The sequence below is a fragment of the Callithrix jacchus genome, chromosome 14 (genome assembly GCF_049354715.1).
Source record: "Callithrix jacchus isolate 240 chromosome 14, calJac240_pri, whole genome shotgun sequence".
Lineage (NCBI taxonomy): Eukaryota > Metazoa > Chordata > Mammalia > Primates > Cebidae > Callithrix > Callithrix jacchus.
The window spans coordinates 51,981,298-52,003,345 of record NC_133515.1 but is presented as its reverse complement, the minus strand read 5'-3'; the positions used below and the strand labels follow the sequence as shown (position 1 = coordinate 52,003,345).

General features: G+C 42.2%; 2 protein-coding genes across 10 annotated transcripts in view; one reads left to right on the top strand and one right to left on the bottom strand.

Moving 5' to 3' along the window:
• Positions 1 to 22,048, top strand: part of COMMD1 (copper metabolism domain containing 1) — a 300,356-nt gene that overhangs the window by 235,308 nt on the left and 43,000 nt on the right. For 8 of the 9 annotated variants that reach the window (XR_008476372.2, XR_008476373.2, XM_035272476.3 and 5 more), the window contains one exon: positions 91 to 316. The exons of the other annotated variant lie outside the window; for it this stretch is intronic. Coding sequence is in view for 4 of the 8 variants with exons in the window: in XM_035272476.3 (XP_035128367.2) it covers positions 91 to 201 (111 nt within the window). In the remaining 4 variants the exon portion in view is untranslated. Of the gene's footprint in view, positions 1 to 90; positions 317 to 22,048 lie in introns of those variants that run through there. 9 annotated transcript variants of the gene reach the window in all.
• The window catches only part of LOC128929627 (uncharacterized), a 52,541-nt gene continuing 43,425 nt past the window's right edge, over positions 12,933 to 22,048 (bottom strand). The window contains exons 2-3 of the mRNA XM_078348365.1: positions 17,689 to 17,778; positions 12,933 to 15,238 (exon numbers count right to left, since the gene is read on the bottom strand). The gene's annotated coding sequence lies outside the window, so the exon portion shown is untranslated. The remainder of the gene's footprint in view (positions 15,239 to 17,688; positions 17,779 to 22,048) is intronic.

The window sequence follows — 22,048 nt, the reverse complement described above, 5'->3', positions numbered from 1 at the left end:
ACCCTGGGTCTTTTAGAGTTTGGTCATGCCAGATGCAGAGCCTTGGCTATCTTGAGGTTTCCCTCTAAAACATCCTTTTATGTTTTCCAGGAATCTGAATTTCTGTGTTTGGAATTTGATGAGGTCAAAGTCAACCAAATTCTGAAGACGCTGTCAGAGGTAGAAGAAAGTATCACCACACTGATTAGCCAGCCTAATTGAAGATGATGTATGAAGGAGTTGGAGTTGTTAAGACCAAGGTGTTCATGACCTCTCTCCACTGATCTTTTTTAGAAAAATTCTTGTGCCCCTATTGGTATTAAATCTTCGCATTCAATCTTCCTGCCTCTGCTTGCTGAAATTTCTTTTTCTCTAGCTTTCATTTACTCTTACAGTTATTCCAGTGCAGAGGTTCTCACCCTTCATTGTGCATAAATATTATAAGGGGTACTTGTAAAAGCGTTCATTTTTTTAAAATTCAGAGTCTTCTTCTGTTGCCCAGGCTGGAGTGCAGTGGTGCAGTCATGGCTCACTGCAGCCTCAAGCTCCTGGGCTCAAGTGAGCCTCCCACCTCAGCCTCTCAAGTAGCTGGGACCATAGGTGCTTGCCACCACACTCAGGTAATTTATGTACTTTTTGTAGAGATGGGGTTTCACCATGTTGACCAGGCTGGTCTGGAACTCCTGGGCTCAAGCGATCCTCCCACCTTGGCCTCCCAAAGCCCAAAGTGCTGGGATAACAGGCATGAGAAAAGCATTTACGGCCGGGCGCAGTGGCTCACGTCTGTAATCCCAGCACTTTGGGAGGCCAAGATGGGTGGATCACCTGAAGTAGGGAGTTTGAGACCAGCCTTACCAACCTGGAGAAACCCTGTCTCTACTAAAAATAAAGCTGTGTGTGGTGGCACATGCCTGTAATCCCAACTACTGGAGAAGCTGAGGCAGGAGAACACTTGAACGTGGGAGGCGGAGGTTGCAGTGAGCTGAGATGTGCCATTGCACTCCAGCCTGGAGAACAAGAGCAAAACTCCATCTCAAAAAAGAAAAGAAAAGCATTTACATTTAAAACATAAAAAAGAAAAATAAAAAAAAGCAGGTTTCCAGGGCCCTATTCCCAGAGACTTGGATTCATAGGATTGGGGCAAGAGGGATCAATAGTGGAAATCCTTGATATGGTTGTTTGTTCCTGGGTGGAGTTTTAGGAATTTATGTGTGATAAGACATGCAAGAATTATTTTTAAGCTAGAAAAAAGTTTTTGTCTTGCAAATATAGGGCTGACCAAAGTGTCATGTCCTTAGCTGAGGCAAAGGGGCACCTACCTAACCTAGAAAAGATGTACCTAGTTAAAACCTGAGATGCTTCTGAAACTGATTTGGGCATTTGGATTAGTTCTGCTTAAATCTGGGGCATCTGGTTTGAACTGAACTACTGAGAGACTCAGGCTTTTCTGGAACATAGAACTAAATTGGTCTCAACAAAGGGGCTTCCTTCACTTGTCTCAAGTCAGGATTGTGGGAAGGGGCACATGTCTACTGAGACTGATGTGAGGTCTTTTACCTCAGAAAATTTTACTTGAGTCATCAAAATACAACCCCTTTCAGAAAATTTCTTTAAGAAAAACTAGTGTAATAAAAACTAGGTTATATTAGAGAAGTTACTAAACACCAAGAATATTCCAAAGGAGGAGCCTGTCAACCAGCATATTGAGGCTATGGTCCTTGTTGAACAGGTTTTGTCATCTGATACTGATAATATTTAGAAATCTCAGATGCCTGCTGGATGCAGTGGCTCATGCCTGTAATCCCAGCACTTTGGGAGGCCAAGGCGGGCAGATAAGGAGGTCAAGAGATCGAGACTCTCTTAGCCAACATGGCGAAATCCTGTTTCTACTAAAAATACAAAAATTTGCTGGGTGTGGTGGCACGTGCCTGCAATCCCAGCTACTCAGGAGGCTGAGGCGGGAGAATTGCTTGAACCCAGGAGGTGGAGGTTGCAGTGAGCTGAGATCATGCCACTGCATTCCAGCCTGGTGACACAGTAAGACTCCATCTCAAAAAAAAAGAAATCTCAGATGCCTTTCGGATGTAATATGTTTTAAAAATGTGGTTCTCTTGGTCTGTGGTTACAGCATATGTCAGTTCTAATGAGTTTGTTTCAGGGGAGGAATAAGTCATCTTCTATTAAGCAGTTTCTTCTAAATCAGTTTGGAGATATTTCAGGAGCAATTCCAGCACCCAAGCTGGAATTACTGGCTTCTTCTCTGATTAAAACCATCCCAACAGTTAGCAAACAATGATCAGAGGGTTTTCAGTGTAGCCCCTGTGGACCCTTCAGAAAACATCTTGAAACAGTACTGTAAATAGATTCAGGAGAGGAATGTGGTTCAGAAAAAAAAAAAACCTATTTAAAACTTGCCTCTGTTCCCAGGGCTGCTGCCGTGTAATCTAGGAGAATTTGGATAAGGTCTCCTGCTGTAAAATGGAGCAGTAGACTATCACATTAGATAATCGGATTCCAGATGTCTTTGGAAGGAATAACTATAACTACCACCTTAGTGTTGACTCACATAGTCCATGAAAGTCTGTAGAAGTGTGAAGGAACAGTAGTACATGGGCCACCAGGAGAGGAAATTATTGTCATAGTCTGAAACTCTATTTAGATCATCCCATGAAAGTAATAGCCACAGGAGTGGCCATGGGCTTTTAAAATTATATTCCCAAACCCTAGGTTGTTGGAAGAACTACAGTTAATGTATACTGAGTTTTTGAGAATTAAAAAGAAAACCAAAAAACTGGTTGTTGAAGGTGGTCCCCACATTTAGCACTAAGCATTTCTGAATGCAAGTTGTTTTTAACAGGGTATATTTTATATTTACTGATGTTTTTAAATTTTTAATTATCAAAAGTATATATGTTTATTATAGTCTATTATGAAAATATAGAAACATACTAAGAACAGTTAATGACCATCAATCTAATGTACTGAAAGAAGGCTAGAACTAGGAGAATTGACTTTCCTTGAATAAATTCCTGGAAGTGGAGTACACAGTTTTTAACTTTGATAAACATTGCCAAATTCCTCTCCAGGAAGATTATATTAATTTATGTTCCCTCTGAGAAAGTATAAGACTAAATCACTCACAGTTTTGCCTAATTGGCTATCATCATTTTTTGTATATTCTGGTACTAAGTTCTTAGAAAGTTTTGTAAGGAACACTTGCATTAAACCAGGACATCTCCCTGGTAACAGTAAAAGCATGGAGAAAGGACTAGGGACGGAGAAAACAGGCATAAAGTTCCCAGAGACCCCACTAGGTTTTCTACCTCTGTAATCCTGGATTAAAACCACTTCATTTTGATTTCAGGAAATTAGGGACAAAATAAAAATCTCAGCCTGAACTGGACCTTGTAGAGATTATCCCTGCTTGAGCAATAAGCATTCTAAATTCAGTGTGTTTAGAAACAGTCCAGCCAGTTAGCCGCTTGGGGTAGCACAGGCCTTGGTCCCAGTTGCTCAGGAGGCTGAGGTAGCAGGATGCCTTGAGCCCAGGAATTTGGGGATTCAGGCAACAAGACCCCGTCTCTATAAAGAAAGAAAAGGAGAGAGAGAGAGAGAGAGAGAGAGAGAGAGGAGGAGTAAAGAGAGAAAGAAAGAAAGATGAGAGAATAGAAGAGAAGAAAAAGTAACAGTCCAGCCAAGCCAAAAGTTAATTTTCAGAATAAAGTCAGAAAGTAACTCCAGACTTTGGTAGCGTTGTGTTGATAAGAAACAAAAGTTGTGGCCTCATTCTTAGGTCAGGCTTTCCTTGGAAGCTCTAGTTCTTCTCAGCTGTATCAGCAGAGGCCTAAATTCCATTATAGACTCTTTTTTCCTTTATATAACCTCTCTTCCCCCAGTTTTATTTTAATAATGATTCAAAAATAGTTGCAATATTTTAAAAATTTGGTTTAACTCTTCTCCCCCAAATGCAAGAAGGCAGTGAAAAGCAGAGGATGACATTGAGTATATTAAATAGCTGACATCTTGTCAAACTTAATTGTTGAAGTTGGGCCGGGCGCGGTGGCTCACACCTGTAATCCCAGCACTTTGGAAGGCCGAGTCGGGTGGATCACCAGGTCAAGAGATCAAGACCATCCTGGTCAACATGGTGAAACCCCGCCTCTACTAAAAATTCAAAAAATTAGCTGGGCATGGTGGCGCGTGCCTGTAATTTCAGCTGCTCGGGAGGCTGAGCAGGAGAATTGCCTGAACCCAGGAGACGGAGGTTGCGGTGAGCCAAGATCGCACCATTGCACTCCAGCCTGGGTAACAAGAGCGAAACTCCGTCTCAAAAAAGAAAGAAAAAATTGTTGTAAGTTATTTTTACACCTGAGTGAACATTTGGAAAACAATATAAGTAGAAATTAAAGGGAAATAAATGCTAAACCGATGGTAGAAAATACGGTTTTCTCTAGTGTACAGTAAGCATCTTTTTCTGTTGGGTTTTTGTTTTTGTTTGTTTTTAAGAAGTCTCTCTCTGCCGCCCAAGCTGGAGTACAGTGGTGCAATCTCAGCTCACTGTAACCTCTGCCTCCCGGGTTCAAGTGATTCTCCTCCCTCAGCCTCCCGAGTAGCTGGGACTACAGGTGGTGTGTGCCACCACGCCCAGCTAATTTATGTATTTTTAGTAGAGATGGGGTTTCACCATATTGGCCAGGCTGGTCTCTAACTCCTGACCTTAGGTGAGCCACCTGCCTCAGCCTCCCAAAGTGCTAGGATAACAGGCATGAGCCACTGCACCTGGCCAAGAGCTTGTAAAAGAGAAACAAGCATGGTGGTGCTAAGGTGGGAGGATCACTTGAGCCCAGGAGTTTGGGCTGCAGTAGGTAATGGTCGCATCACTGCACTCTAGCTTAGGGGACAGCGTGAAACCCTGTCTCTACATAAAATTTTTAAATGTAATAAAAGAAAGAAAATGCCTAATTACAGTTCTTGGTGAATAAATGATGTAAATGCCTATATTTTACTACCTGCTGATGTATCACTTTAGTATTACATCAATCAATAGAAGTTAAAACCCTTGCTGATGTGTTAGGGTTTCAACCTCTGTTGATTCACAGGATGCAGGTGGGGGAGAGATGGCAAGGGGGAAAATATGAATTCGATTACTCATGTGGAACAAGATGAAACTATTAGTTTAAAAGAATTTTAGACTGAAAGATTAAAATAGTTAAATTATTTTCTTCATGCTGTTATTATACTGTTTTTATATTAAAGAAGTAAGCATAAATATGAGGATTTTATATTATTTCTATTCTGGCTGTTTTTAGAATCATGGCTAAGAATTGGCCTGGATCTCAGAATGACTGATGTGGAGGCTTTAGCATCTTGTCAAAAATGAGGAAACATCTGGACATACAGGGCAGAGGATTTGTACAAGGCCATGATCAGGAAGGAATTTCGGGTCTACTGTCTTCCATCTCTATGTTCTACCTTTCAGACCTTTCAAAAGAATAATAAGTACTTACTAAAAAATCTGTGCCCTTGCTCATGTGTTTAAACAGTGACAGTTGCTGTAGGGAGGAATTTTGTATGCCGATGTGACCCAGGACTAGGCCCTATGTCACTTGCATCCTGCATCCATGTTAGACCTGTCTCTGTGCTTCAGGTTGCTTTCTCTCTTTGTGGAGCCTGATGCTGTTTGTGATGGCCTTGGCCTCATTTTCCACTCAGTGCCACCCTTCTCTGGGTGCACTGTGCAAAATGAGTGAGTTGGCTGCCACATGGGGCTTCTGGGGTGTCCACAGTACCCAGGTAGCCAGCATATTATCCTCATCCTAGCTGGACAACCATTGACCCAAGCATGGGGTTCAGGTTCTTGGTGACAAGTTGTTATAAATGGAAAATTGATACTGGGGTACAGTGGCTCACACCTGTAATCCCAGCACTTTGGGAAGCTAAGGCAGAAGGATTGCTTGAGCTCAGGAGTTCAAGACCAGCCTGGGCAACATAGGGAGACCCTGTCTATACTACTGTTAAAAAAATTAGCCAGGCATATGGTGTGTGCCTGTGGTCCCAACAGCTCAGGAGGCTGAGCTTGGAGGTCAAGGCTACAATGAAGCCATGTTTGTGCCACTGCACTCCATCCTGGGTAACAGAGCAAGATCCTTTCTCAAAAATTAAATAGATAAATAAATACACTTTTTAAAAAATAAGATGGGGTTTCACCTTGTTGATCAAGCTGGTTCTCGAAGTCCTGACCTCAGGTGATCAACCCACCTTGGCCTCTCAAAAGTGCTGGGATTACAGTCATGAGCCACTGCGCCTGGCCAATAAATAAAAATTTTTGAAATGGAGAACTGAGAAAAGGAACGCTAATGCAGTTATGTTCCCATGGAAGATAATCAAACAAAGCTAAACATAGCTGGAGTAAGAGAACCAGTGGCTGCTAACAGACTTGGAACTGTGCAACTGAACGAACCCCAAGGCTTATTCCCTCCCTGGGGAGTCAAGGCCAGAAGCATTTTCTGTAGCATCCATGGCAGAGCTGTGGGGACCTTTCTGGCTCAACTGGGCAGGAAGGTGACGGCTGTTGTTCTTCGGAGAATTGCCTTCCTGCCTCCTGAAGAGAATTGCCAGGGCCAAGATTCTGGAAAGTGAAGGGAAAGTGGAGAACACAAAAAGGAAATGTTTTCTTGTTCACCCATGAGACTTATGTGCATGTCCCCAAGCAGATTGCCAGAGGAAATGAAGGTTCTTTAAAAATAATAATAATAAATTCTGGACCAGTACAGTGGCTCACACCTGTAACCCAGCACTTTAGGAGGCTGAAGCAGGAGGACCACTTGAGCCCAAGAGTTAGAAACCAGTCTGGGCAACATAGCAAGACCCTGTCTCTACAAAAATTTTGAAAAATTTTCAGCTACTCAGGAGGCTGAGATGGGAGGATTGCTTGAGCCCAGGAGTTCAAAAGCATCCTGGGCAAGACGGTGAGAACTTGTCTCAATTTAAAGAAAAAAGAATCCCTCCCACGCCTGTAATTCCAGCACTTTGGGAGCCTGAGATAGGTGAATCATTTGAGTTCAGGAGTTCAAGACCATCTGGACAACGTGGCAAAATCCTGTCTCTACAAACAATTAGCCAGGCATGGAAAAATCCCTCCCTTAAAACAGAGTTCAGTGAAGGTTGTTACTCAGTGCGAAAATGAACTTGCCCCGTGGGTTTATATTTACTCTGAACCAATATCAGCCTATGAATAGCAGAAAAAGGCAAGTAGGCCATGTAACATTTCATCTTTTCCTGGAACCCCAGGCTGACCTGGATTGGCTGGCCAGGTGATAGAGGTGAGGCTCCAGATCATCTGGGTGCAGGCAGACCACACAGACCAAGAAAGTGCCTTTCACCACAATTCCTGTAATCCTAGCTACTTAGGAGGCTGTGGCAGGAGGATCCTTGAGCCTCGGAGTTCAAGACCATCCTCATCAACACGGTGAGACCCCATCTGGAATGAATGAATGGTGTCTTTCCCCAGACCTCCTTTGAGCTGAAAGAAAACAAGTCACTTCATAAGTTACTTTATGAACCATTGAAACTGGATACAGCCATTTGCCGAGTGGCATACCACCACTTCAGATATCATTTATAGGAGATTTAGGGAAAAGTCTTTTCTGCTAATATCAGGAAGTTTTAAAATAAGTAACCAGATAATCTGGGGCCAGGAGCATCTAGTGGGAGAGTTATCAGGCCCACCCAGTTCCCTGAGACAGGTAGAAAAAACTGTCCCTTCTCTTCATCAGTGTTACAGATGTAATTTCAGTAAATGGAAAAGGATAATGCAAAACCCTTTCTTGTCCCTGTATGCACGGGGAACAGTTGAACAAAATGCTAGGGGAATTTGGCTCTGAAGTTCCCTGAAGAGCTTGAGAGCTCTCACTGGAGACCCATCCCTGGGAGAATGAACTTGTAGCCCTTTTGGGCCACCAGCCCTGGAATCATAACAGAAGGGGCAAGACCAAGCAAGTCCCTATTGCCTTGAGTGAGTCCTGGGAGAAAGTGGTTACTGGGGTAACCACAGCTTGTGCCATTCTTTATAGCCCCAATGCCATCCCTAGGTTTGCACCTAGAAGTTTAGCCAATTAATTGTGTGCATGGTTGTTAAGATGCTGGTTTGAAAAAGCTAGTAGTGCTTAAACTCGTCCTTCCATTCTTTTATCTTGTCCTTCGACTTCTCTTTAGGGAATGACTGAAAATTGCTGGTTCCATTTTTACCCTTTCAGTGCCAGTGCTAAATTACCCAGTAAGTCAGAAGTAGGCATGTGTCTCCAGGTAACCCAAAAATGTTTGAGAAACTTAATACATTTTTCTTTTTCTTTTCTTTTCTTTTTTATTTTTTTTGATACGGAGTCTTGCTCTGCCACCAGGCTGGAGTGCAGTGGCATGATGTTAGCTCACTGCAACCTCCGCCTCCCGGGTTCAAGCAATTCTCCTGCCTCAGCCTCCTGAGTAGCTGGGATTACTGGTGCGCGCCACCACACCCAGCTAATTTTTGTATTTTTTAGTAGAGACGGGGTTTCACCATGTTGGCCAGGATGGTCTCAATCTGTTGACCTCGTGATCTGCCCACCTCAGCCTCCCAAAGTGCTGGGATTACAGGCATGATCCACCATGCCCGGCCTACATTTTTAAGATATCCAAAGATTACCAAAGTTATTATGGGAAAAATCAGAACTTCGTAGGATTTCTTTACTTCACAGAATTTTAATTTTGAATTACAAATGCAAAGGAAGGAGGAGAATCATAATCTTTTCAGGGGTTTTTTAAGGGTCTTAATCTGGCCTGATATCCCACAAAGGGTCTATCTAGAATGCCCTAGGGGAGAAGTGTAGGGCTGCCCACAAGACCCACTGGGGAAGAGAGAATTGTAATCCAGGCATAAGAAAGTGTCTCTGGCCAGGTGTGATGACTCACACCTGTAATCCCAGCACTTTGAGAGACTAAGGCAGGAGGATTACTTGACCCCAGGAGTTCAGGACCAGCCTGGGCAATTAAGTAAGACCCCCATCTCTACAAACAATTTTTTAAAAATTAGGTCTGGTGGCATGCACCTAAGGTCCCAGGTACACTGGAGCCTGAGGTGGGAGGATTGCTTGAGCCCAGGAAGTCTTGGCTGTCAGGAGCCGTGTTCACACCACTGCATTCCAGTCTGGGTGACACAGCAAGACCCTGTCTCAAAAAGAAAGAAGGTGCCTTCATCTCTGAAGCTCAGAAGCCTGACCATTTTCTTGATCTTTTACGTGGAAGCTTATGGACATTGTCTTCAAGAAGTTATTTTGGGCCGGGTGCGGTGGCTCACGCCTGTAATCCTAGCACTTTGGGAAGCCGAGGCGGGTGGATCACGAGGTCAAGAGATCGAGACCATCCTGGTCAACATGGTGAAATCCCATCTCTACTAAAAACACAAAAAATTAGCTGGGCATGGTGGCATGTGCCTGTAATCCCAGCTACTCAGGAGGCTGAGGCAGGAGAATTGCCTGAACCCAGGAGGCGGAGGTTGCGGTGAGCCGAGATCGTGCCATTGCACTCCAGCCTGGGTAACAAGAGCAAAACTCCATCTCAAAAAATAAAAATAAATAAATAAATAAGTTATTTTGATTTCACTTTACACAAATAATATACGTATATATTGTCCTTGAGGTGCATTTAATTTATAATTTATACTTAAAATCCCCTTTGACCAATACTATCAATCCTAGGTTTCTCCTCCACTTCTCAACCTCTGTTGTCACTTTGTGTCTCCTTCTAGTTGTTGTTGTTTTTTTTTTTTTGGTGATATTTACCTATTTGCATATATGTCCATATGTATAGTGTAGTTTTCTGTATTTCTGTAATATAAGTGCAGTCATTATGTATTGTCCTGCAGATTGCCTTTTGCCCCAGCAATAAGTCTTGAGACTTTTGTGTTACTACTGGAGACCAGCAACCCACCAAACTGGTATACAGAATACTTCAGAGTAGAAACATTTGAGTTACAGAAGATGCAGAGAGAAATCTTATCTGAACTTCCCACATCTGACTAAAGCAGAGCTTTACTAGCATCATCTGCCGGAACCCACCCCTTCCCAGGAGGTCTCTAGTCAGGGAGGCATTGACCTTGGGCACTGGGATATTCCGCCCCCCCAAAAAAGGTATAAACAACCCCAACAAAACTTTCCATCATTTGAAGCCCTAAATTCCCCCACCTGTAGTAAGCTGTTACATATATATCTCGATTTCAAATTTTTTTTTAGATTTAGGAGTACATGTACAGGTTTGTTACATGGGTATATTGTGTGATGCTTATGTTTGGCATGTGAATGATCCTGTCATCAGATAGTGAACATAGTACCCAATAGTCTTTCAACCCCAGTAGTCCCTAGTAGCTATTATTGCCATCTTTATGTCTGTAAGTGTCCACAGTTTAGCTCGCACTTGTAACGTGGTATTTGGTTTTCTGTTCTCACATTAATTCACTTAGGATAATGGCCTCCAGCTGCATCCATGTTGCTGCAAAGGATATGATTTTATTCTTTTTTATGGCCGTGTGATTTTTTTTAGCCTCTAGGTATTCAGGGAGCTACTCTCTTTAAGGTACCTTCGCATATGTAGTACGTTTTTCTCCTGTTAATCTGCCTATCGTCAGTTAATTCACAGGCCACTTGCCAATTGGACCTAAATTGGTAGAGAAGTTTTTCCTCTCAACAGTTTATATAAATTTACCTTATTAATTTTAACTGCTGCATGGTGTTCCACAGTTAGAATAGGTTGGAGGTTTTTCTTTTTGAATTTCCTTCTATAAACCAAAAATAAAATTCTAATCTCTCCAACCGACTGAATGGACCCCGTCAGCAAAGGGGATCCCAAAAAAGCCTGAAAACATTCAGGCCGTGACAGGAAGAGGGGTGGTCAGAAGTTCAGGCCATGTCAGGAAGAGGGGAGGAGGGTCTCATTATATACCTTCCTTTCTTTGGAGTTTAGACCCAACTGACCAGCATTAACATTAAAACAGAGATTTTAAGACTGACAAAACAGACTCTTTGTAGCAATAAGATATCAGATTCCAACTTGACTTGTATAACATCTCATGACAGACAGCAGGTCCTAAAGGAGATCAACGTATTTTACCCCAAAACCTATTTTTTTTTTTTTTTTTTTTTTGAGACAGAGTTTCACTCTACTGCCCAGGCTGGAGTGCACTATTACGATCTTGGCTCACTGCAATCTCCACCTCCTGGGTTCAAGCGATTCTCCTGCCTCAGACTCCCAGGTAGCTGGGATTACAGGTGTCCACCACCATGCCCAACTAATTTTTGTATTTTTAGTAAAGATGGGGTTTCAGCATGTTGGCCAGGATGGTCTTGATCTCTTGACCTCATGATCTGCCCACCTCGGCCTCTGAAAGTGCTGGGATTACAGGCGTGAGCCACCGTACCTGGCCCCAAAATATATTTTTTTGAATGGCCCTGCAAAGCTGTCCTTTGTGGGGGAAATTTGCATTTTTTAGAGAATCTACTTCCTCTACTTTTTCCACAGAATTTGACACCTTTTAGGTCAGATAAAGAGTCTGTCACATCTATTATCTGTGAAGCTTGCTCCTTGGAGGTTTAATCTACATAACAAGAACCCTGGCTTCCAAAACAGTACCCACCTTACCTTAACTCAAGCTGACTCTTAACTCTTCAGGCAGAGCTTCATTCTTTCAACCAATTGCCAATCAGAAAATCTCTGAATCCACCTGTGTCCTAGAAACCTCCACTACCACTTTGAGATATCCCCCTATTCCAGGCCAAAACTAATGTATACCTCCCATGTAGTGATTTTTGTCTTTGCCGGTAACTTTTGTCTCCCTAAAATGTCTAAAACCGAACCATAACACAACCATCATGGGCATATATTCTTAGGACCTCTCAAGGCTGTGGCATGGGCTATGGTCTTTAAACTTGGCAAAATAAACCTCTTAATCGAGCCCTGTCTCAGATGGTTTTTGGTTTCACTATCAGTGAGTGGGTTTTTAGGTTGTCTGTAATTTTCCATTGCAAACAGTGCTGCTGTGAACATCCTTGAACATCTCTCCCTGTTTACATGTACAAATATATTTTAGAAAACAGGAATACTGTATCGTGGGTTATGTGCTTTTTTTTCTTTTAAATTGTATTGACATTGTCAAATAGACTTTAGAGTACTGATGAATGTTTAACAACCAGTCTTCCAAAAAGAGGAAGTGGGGCTGTGATTTGTAGCATTTACCAATTTCCATGGTGTAAATTCTCCCACCATGGCCAATTTCAAGCTACTAATGTGACATTAATGCACAATCAGCTCTGTGAGCTGGTATGAATAGTTCTCAGAACCACTTAAACTCAGAATGCATATAGATATTAGCAAATGGCCCAACCAATGTACACTTTCACAAGCAGTATATGAGAGTATCTATAGTCATGCTCTGTGTAGCAGTGTTTCAGTCAATAACAGATGACATGTATGACAGTTTCCATAAGATTATAATGGAGCTGAAAAAATCTCATCACTTGTATCATAACACATTATTCATGTGTTTGTGGTGATGCTAGTGTAAACAAACTACTGCTCTGCCAGACATATAAAAATATAGCACATACAATTATGTACAATACATACTTGATAATAAGTGACTATGTACTTACTCTACTGTGCTTTTTATCATTCAAGTATACTCTCTTCTTTAAAAAAAGAAGTTAACTGTAAAACAGCCTCAGGCAGGTCCTTCAAGAGGGATTCCAGAAGAAGGCATTGTTATCATAGGAGATAACAGCTCTATGCCTATATAGCCCTGAAGACTTTCCAGTGGGACAAGATGTAGGGGTGGAAGACAGTGATATTGATGATCCAGACCCTGTGTACACCCAGGCTAATATGTGTATTTGTGTCCTGGTTTTTGACAAACAATTTAAAAAGTAAAATAAATTTTTAAATTATTTTATTTTATTTTGAGACAGAGTCTCATTCTATTGCCCAGGCTGGAGTGCAGTGGCGTGATCTTGGCTCGCTGCAACCTCCACCTCCTGGGTTCAAGCAATTCTTCTGCCTCAGCCTCCCGAGTAGCTGGGATTACAGGCACTGTGCCACCAAGCCCAGCTAATTTGTGTGTGTGTGTGTGTTTTTTTAGTACAGATGGGGTTTCATCATATTGGTCAGGCTGATCTCAAAACTCCTGGCCTCACAATCTGCCTACCTCAGCCTCCCAAAGTGTTGGGATTACAGGCATGAGTCACCATGCCCAGCCAATTTTTAAAAATTTTATTAGGAAAAAGCTTACAGAATGAGAATATAAGAAAATATTTTATACAGCTGTAGAGTGTGTTTGTGTTTTTAGTTAAGTGTTATTACTGAGTCAAAAAGTTAATTACAGTGAACTAAGGTTAATTTATTGAAGAAAAATGTTTAAATAAATTTAATGTAGCTTAAGTGTATAGTGTAAAATCTACAGTTGTCTACAGTAATATCCTAGGCCTTCATATTCACTGAGCACTCACACACTGACTCACCCAGAGAAACTTCCAATCTTATAAGCTCCATTCATGGTAAGTACCCTATATAGGTATACCATTTTTATCTTTTACACCATATTTTTACTGTATCTTTTCTGTGTTTAGACTGACAACCACTGTGTTACAGTTGCCTACAGTATTCAGTACAGTAACATGCTGTACAAGTTGCTACCCTATAAACTATACCATATAAGTAGGCTGTACTCTGTGATGTTCATACAATGATGAAATCACCTAACGATGTATTTCTCAGGATGTTTCCCCGTTGTTAAGCAACAATGACTGTATTTCCCTTTATCCTTGTCAGTGCTTGACAATATCATACTTTTTTGCCAGTATGATGACTCATTTTTGCATTTTTCCCAACTATTAGTGAGATTGAGCATTTTTTAATGTCTTTGCTATTTTTATTTCCCTTTCTATGCAATTATATTTTGCCTTTTGCCTGTTATTCTTTTATTTCTTGCTTTCTTTTTGAGACAGGGTCTCTTGCTCTATCGCCCAAGCTGGAGGACAGTGGCATGAGATCACAGCTCACTGCAGCCTTAACCTCCCTGGGCTCAGGTGATTCTCCCACCTCAAGCCTCCCAAGTAGCTGGGACTACAGGTGTGCCCCACCATACCTGGCTAATTTTTTGTAACTTTTGTAGAGACGGAGTTTCACTCTGTTGCCCAAGCTGGACTTGAACTCCTGGACTCAAGCAAGCCACCCTCCTCAGCCTCACAAACTGCTGGGATTACAGTCATGAGCTACTGCACCCAACCTGCCTGGTTTTCTTTTTTCTTTTTTTGAGACAGTCTCACTATCTTGCCCAGGCTGAAGTGCAGTGGCACGATCTTGGCTCACTGCAACCTCTGCCCCCCAGTTCAAGTGATTCTCCTGCCTCAGCCTCCTGAGTAGCTGGGATTACAGGTGCCTGCCACCATGCCTGGCAAATTTTTATATTTTTAGTAGAGTCGGGGTTTCACCATGTTGCCCAGGCTGGTCTCAAACTCCTGACCTCAGGGGATCCACCCGCCTCAGCCTACCAAAGTGCTGGGATTATAGGCGTGAGCCACTGTGCCTGTTTTCTTTTGTTATTTTTCTGTTGATTTGTTGCAGCCTTTGATGTAGCCTGGAAACAAGTGTCTGTCAAGAAGATTTCAATCTATTCTAGAAAGTGAAGTTGGAGAAATATCCCCAAATGTATTGAGCACTTGCTATATGAACATACCTTTTAAGGACTGAGACTAAGAGAAAAGAGTATGATTTAACACTGTGGTAGGGTCAGTTGAACACACACACACACCAGTGATACAAATAAAAACGAATTACTAGGAGTAGTGAAGAAAATAAATAAATTGCATTTTGGCTTGGTCTGCCTATTTGTCATTTTTTTCACAAGCATCCTGTTGGTCCTCATCTCCGTTGGAACACTGAGGTCATTGGATTATTCTTCTGGAGGGAATTCATCAGAACTGTGTATTCTCACTGAGGTTTCTGGGGAGTCTTCTGGTGAAGTTTATCCCTCATCTCCCCTGTTACATTGGCCCTGATCTCAAAAAGGTGGAGTGGTTTTTCTTCCCAGGCTGTTTCTTCCTGAAAATGATGGGCTGCCCCACCAGCTGACCATCCTCTGGGATGAGTTAAAGATGCACCATTTTTCTGGGGTGTGGACCATTCCCAGAATCCCTCAAATGCAGGATGCAGGAGGTAGCCAATTTTTACAAAGGCAGGGCTGTGTAGGAGGAAACGTAACATAGGTATTATCTTAGATGGGGGTGATTATTTGCTAAATGCAACTTTGCTTCTAATTTGCTGCTCATTCAATTCCTTGAACGAATATAATTTTTTTTTTTTTTTTTTTTTGAGATGGAGTCTTGCTCTGTTGCCCAGGCTGAGTGCAGTGATGCAATCTCGGCTCACTGCAACCCCCGCCTCCCAGGTTCAAACAATTCTCCTGCCTCAGCTTCCCAAGTAGCTGGGACTACAGGCATATACCACCATGCCTGGCTAATTTTTGTGTTTTTAGTAGAGATGGGGTTTCGCCATATTGACCAGGCTGGTCTCAAACTCCTGACCTCATGATCTGCCCACCTTGGCCTCCCAAAGTGCTGGGATTATAGGCGTGAGCCACCGCACCTGGCCACATAAACATTTTTAAGTTGAAAAGATTGAAATAGCATCAGGTAGTAATGCAGATGTTATAGAGGACAACTTTCTTGCATCTTCCAATTCCTTGGTATTTTTGCCATCCCCATCCCTCATCCTCTACTGGTTTTAGTGAATTCTGAAAGGGGACTTTCACTGTCTGATTTGCACCAAGATAGAAAGTGGCTTTGTTAACATCTTAGAGCAGTGAGTAGTTTTTTTTTTTGTTTGTCTGTTTGGTTTTTTTTTTTTTTTTTTTTGAGACAGTCTTGCTCTGTCGCCAGACTGGAGTGCAGTGGCACAATATCAGCTCACTGCAACCTCCGCCTCCTCGGTTCAAGCGATTCTCCTGCCTCAGCCTCCTGAGTAGCTGGGACTACAGGTGTCCACCAACACACCTAGCTAATTTTTGTATTTTTATTAGAGATGGGGTTTCACCATATTGGCCAGGATGGTCTTGATCTCTTGACCTTGTGATCTGCCTGCCTTGGCCTCCCAAAGTGCTGGGATTGCAGGCATGAGCCACTGTGCCTGGCCCAGAGCAGTGAGTAGTACTTAACCAGGGATGGACATCAGAATCCCCCAGGGAGTATCTACTAAACACACAGGCCTGCTGAGTCAGAGTCTGGGTGAAGGGTAGGCACATGTAGTTAGGAAAAACTCTGGAAATGATTCAGATGTGCCTTCATGACTAAGAGCCACTGCTCTGTTCTATTGCCATTCTGTGATAAGCTTGGTACAAACCTTCAGGCTAAGTGTTTGGAAACATTTACAGCAGTTTCACAGAGTATGTCTAATAAATGTAATAAGTTTGGGCTTGTACTTTGCATGTATTTTACTTCATTTTATATTTTACAAAATTACCAGTCTGATGAATTGAAAATGTTAAAAATCAGTCTTACAGTTTGAGAAGCACTGTTCTTGGCTTGCTTAGTTGTATCCAAGTCAGACGGGCACATCTAAAAATTATCTGGTATTAAAGTAAATCATTAAGGCTGGGCATGGTGGCTCACACCTGTAATCCCAGCACTTTGGGAGGCTAAGGCAGGTGGATCACTTGAGATCAGGAGTTCAAGACCAGCCTGGCCAACATGACAAAACCCCAGCTCCACTACAAATATAAAAATTAGCTGGGCCTAGTGATGGGTGTCTGTAATTCCAGCTACTCAGGAGGCTAAGGCAGGAGAATGGCTTGAGTCTGGGGGGTGGAGGCTGCAACAAGCCGAGATGGTGCAATTGCACTCCAGCCTGGAGACAGAGCAAAACTCGGTCGAATGAATGAATGAATGAATGAGACTGAGACTTCTCTAGTGCCTTAGGTTCCTTTCTAAGCAAATCAAAACCCAACTCAAAGTGAATGGTTGCAGTCTAGGAAAACAAAACTTAAGCATAACCAGTCAAAACCTGCTAACCTCTAACTAGAAACTACCAATCAGAAACCACCAACTAGCCTCTAGGGACTTTCCACTTCAACCCATCAAATTGTGGTTTGGCAATGTCCAATTCATGAATCGTGGTCTCAAACCTTTTAAACTTTTAATGTACCTAAATTTAACACTGGTTTGGTAGTCTTGTGATCTTGGTGAGTAACTCTCTGAGTATCAGTGACTCCTCTGGTGGGCCCTTGAGAGGATTAGAGATGATGAATGTATCCAAAGCACCTAGCACCATGCCTGATATTCATAGAAGTTATTGGAAACCTATCGTAAAACAGTTCCTAGCAAAACTATCTGCCAGTTAGTTGTTGAAGAACACACAGAATCCTAGAGGGTGGTGACAGCTGCATCATATTCTAACCAACCCAGAGTGCGAAGGATGACAGATTTGTGCAGCCTCTCTAAACAGTTTAACTTGGAGTTCAGCCATGGGCAAGAAAGCTTAGTGGCCAGGGCACTACAGGACAAATCTCTGGTGTGCAGACCTCTACTCAGTCCGTCCTTCCTGGCTCCTCTCTCACATTCGCCTTCCCTGGAGTCCTTTTCTCTTTTGGACCCCACTGTGCCCTCCCCCCAGGTCTCAACTGTTTTTATTTCTTACCTCTAGCACAATCATTTTCTGTTCCTGATGGTGAGAAGGGTGGGTGATGAAAATTTCTGGGTGCTGTGGTCTGGCTTCCTGTGCAAGCATCTGAAAATAAGCAGATCATTCATACTGGGCCAAATGACCTCCTGCTGGCATAGTCCTGTGCCCTTATTGTGCTAAAAGAGAATCTATCTCTTCCTTCAACTTTCATTACAAAAAGCCTCTTTCTCTAACCTTTGCCTTATGTGGGTGCCATTATTATTACTGGGAGCAGTGTTGTGTGATAAATACAGGTGCTTTGGAGCCAGCAACTTTGGATTGGATTCTGACTCTGCCTCTTACTTGCGTGGCTTAGGGAATTTTTTTTTATTGGATTCTGACCCTGCCTCTTACTTGTGTGGCTTAGGGAATTTTTTATTTTGTAGAAACAGGGTCATACTGTGTCGCCCAGGCTGGAGTGCAGTGGCGTGATCATAGCTCAAGCGATTCTTCTACCTCAGCCTCCTGAGTAGCTGGGACCCACAGGCACGTGCCGCCACACTCAGCTATTTTTTTTTTAATTTAGTGTTTTGTAGAGATGAGATCTCACTATATCGCCCAGGCTAGTCTTGAGCTCCTGGGTGTAAGCGATCCTCCTACCTCAGCCTACCAAACTGCTGGGATTATAGGGATGAGTCACCATGCCTGGCCTTAGTTAGAAGTTTTTAATTCAAATCAGTATTGAATCCCAGTATTTCCTGTAAACCAGAAGTTAGATCTAGAATCTTTATTCATATTAAAATTTTTGGCAAGAACATGTCATAGTTTTCTTGAACCTAAATTCCTACACAGATTTAACTCTAGCAGCTAACTGGCTGCTTTGCTTCATCTTCCCTCTACTCGCCTCCACTGACTGAGTCATCCTTCAGGCCTTCCTTTAGATGTCACTCTCTCAGGGAAGTTGCCCTGACCCTCCAAGTTTAGCATGTAGGTTTGTTCCTGTGATGGCTTCATGATGGGGGATTGTAATTGCCTATCTGCCATTTGGTGAACTTCTTGTAGCTCATCTCTCTTGCCCTGCCTTCCACTAATCTTTCCCTCCCACCACACACATCACAACCCCTGCTTTTCACCTACTGGAGAGGTATGCTGCCCATCCTTCAGTCCTCACCTCACATAGCACACCCTTAGGTCAGGTTTTCCATTATACAGAGCCATACTCTCCTGTGCTTTCTTTTCCCCCCATAGCATTTATCACAAGTTATTTCTGGATTTTCTTTGCTATGAATATTTGCCTTGTACATTAGACTGTAAACTGGTTGGCCTTTGCTTAATGCTGTATCCCCAGTACCTAGCATGGTGCCTGGCTCCTTGTGGCAGTTACTAAATAGTTACTGGATGATAAAGTGTGCTACTGCATTTGTTTTATCTCCTTTAGGACAGGAACTGCCTTATTGATGGTTGTGGCCTCGGTGTCTAGCTGGTACACCAGGCCCACCACAACATATATTTGCCCAGGTACACAAGTCCTTCATGGTTTGAGAGAGAAATGCAAAAATATAGGCTAGTAGGGATGCCAGTAAGAAGGAAAAATAAGTCTCTATCACCTGTGTACTATTCTTGCCAAAAGCATTTAATCAGAATCTAATCAAGCCTTTAGACCTAATTTCTAGTTTACAAGAAATACAGTGATAGAAGAACATATTTCACAACCCCTTGAAGAAGCAATCAAACACATCCAGAATGTTGGACATTTTGGAGGGCAACGAGTTTGGACAAAGGTCATAACAAGGAAAAAAATGCTAGCCAGGTATGGTGGCTCACATCTGTAATCCCAGCACTTCAAGAGGCCAAGGTGGGAGAATCACTTGAGTCCAGGAGTTTGAGACCAGCTTGGGTAACAGCAAGACCTTGTCTTTACAAAAAAATTTAAAGTAAATAAATAACTTAAAAAATTATGAGATGCAAAGATGGCTGGGCGCAGTGGCTCATGCCTGTAATCCTAGCACTTTGGGAGGTGGAGGTGGGCCGATCACCTGAGGTCAGGAGTTCAAGACCAGCCTAGCTAATATGGCAAAACCCATCTCGACTAAAAATACAAAAATTAGCCAGGCATTGTGGCAGGTGCCTGTAATCCCAGCTACTTAGTAGGGTGAGGCAGGAGAATCACTTGAACCTGAAAGACGGAGATTGCAGTGAGCCAAGATGGTGTCCCTGCACTCCAGCCTAGGCGACAGAGCAAGACTTCGTCTTCAAAATAAGCAAAAGATGCAAAGATTATTATAGATTGAGAGATTGTGGAGACACACCATCCAAATACATAATATTATCCTTGATTGGATATGGTTAGAAAAAGACAATCGCAAAAGACATTTTGAACACATTGGAGAAGTTGAAATATGGACCGTACATTAGATAATGTAATAATTGGAGTTATTGAGGCCTTGGAGGCAACACCACACATCTACAACCATCTGATCTTTGACAAACCTGACAAAAACAAGCAATGGGGAAAGGAGTCCCTGTTTAATAAATGATGTTGGGAAAACTGGCTAGTCATGTGTAGAAAGCAGAAACTGGACCCCTTCCTGACACCTTACACTAAAATTAACTTCAGATGGATTAAAGACTTAAACATAAGACCTAACACCATAAAAACCCTAGAAGAAAACCTAGGCAAAACCATTCTGGACATAGGTGTAGGCAAGGACGTCATGACCAAAACACCAAAAGCATTGGCAACAGAAGCCAAAATAGACAAATGGGACCTAATCAAACTCCACAGCTTCTGCACAGCAAAAGAAACAATCATTAGAGTGAATCAGCAACCAACAGAATGGGAAAAAATTCTTGCAATCTACCCATCTGACAAAGGGCTGATATCCAGAATTTACAAATAACTAAAACAGATTTACAAGAAAAAAACAAATAAACCCATTCAAAAGTGGGCGAAGGATATGAACAGACACTTTACGAAAGAAGACATACATGAGGCCAACAAACATATGAAAAAATGCTCATCATCACTGGTCATTAGAGAAATGCAAATCAAAACTACATTGAGATACCATCTCACGCCAGTTAGAATGGGGATCATTAAAAAATCTGGAGACAGCAGATGCTGGAGAGGATGTGGAGAAATAGGAACACTTTTACACTGCTGGTGGGAGTGTAAACTAGTTCAACCATTGTGGAAGACAGTGTGGTGATTCCTTAAGGACCTAGAAATAGAAATTCCATTTGACCCAGCAATCCCATTACTGGGTATATATATCCAAAGGATTATAAATCATTCTACAGTAAGGACACATGCACACGAATGTTCATTGCAGCACTGTTTACAATAGCAAAGACCTGGAACCAACCCAAATGCCCATCGATGATAGACTGGACAGGGAAAATGTGGCACATATACAACATGGAATACTATGCAGCCATAAAAAACGGTGAGTTCGTGTCCTTTGTAGGGACATGGATGAACCTGGAAATCATCATTCTCAGCAAACTGACGCAAGAACAGAAAAACACCTCACGTTCTCACTCATAGATGGGTGTTGAACAATGAGAACACATGGACACAGGGAGGGGAGCATCACACACGGGTTTGTTGAGGGGAAATAGGGGAGGGACAGCATGGGATGGGGAGTTGGGGAGAGATAGCAGGGGGAGAAATGCCAGATATAGGTGATGGGGAGGAAGGCAGCAAATCACACTGCCATGTGTGTACCTATGCAACAATCTTGCATGTTCTTCACATGTACCCCCAAACCTAAAATGCAATTAAAAAATTAATAATAATTGGAGTTATTGTTACTTTTTTAGATATTTAGAAAATTGTCCTTATTCTTAGAAGATGTATAATGAAATATTTACATAGAAAATGTCCTGATGTCTCCAACTTATTTTCAAATGATTCAAGAAAAATCACATTCATATATAGATAAAGCAAATGGTCAAATATTAGCAGCTGTTGAATCTGGGTGGAAGATGTGCAAGGTTTTTTGACTATCGGTTTTGTGGTTTTTGAAATTATTTTTGGTCAGATATATTTGGTAATATTTACACAGTAAAATGTACCCATTTAAGTGTAAAGTTTTATGAATTTTGACAAACACATGAAATTGTGTAATTACCATCATAATCAAGAGATAGAAGAGTTTATCATCCCTAGAATTCTCCCTTGCCCCTTTGTAGTCATCCCCTCACGCTACCTCCTACCCCTTGTACCACTGATCTGTTCTCCATTTCTATTGTTTTGCCTTTCCCAGAATGTCATACAAATGGAAGCATATAGTGTGTTGCCTTTTGAGTCTGGCTTCTTTCATTTATATATGAGTTTGCTAGGGCTGCTGTAACAAAACACCACAAACTGGGTGACTTCAAACTATAGAAATAT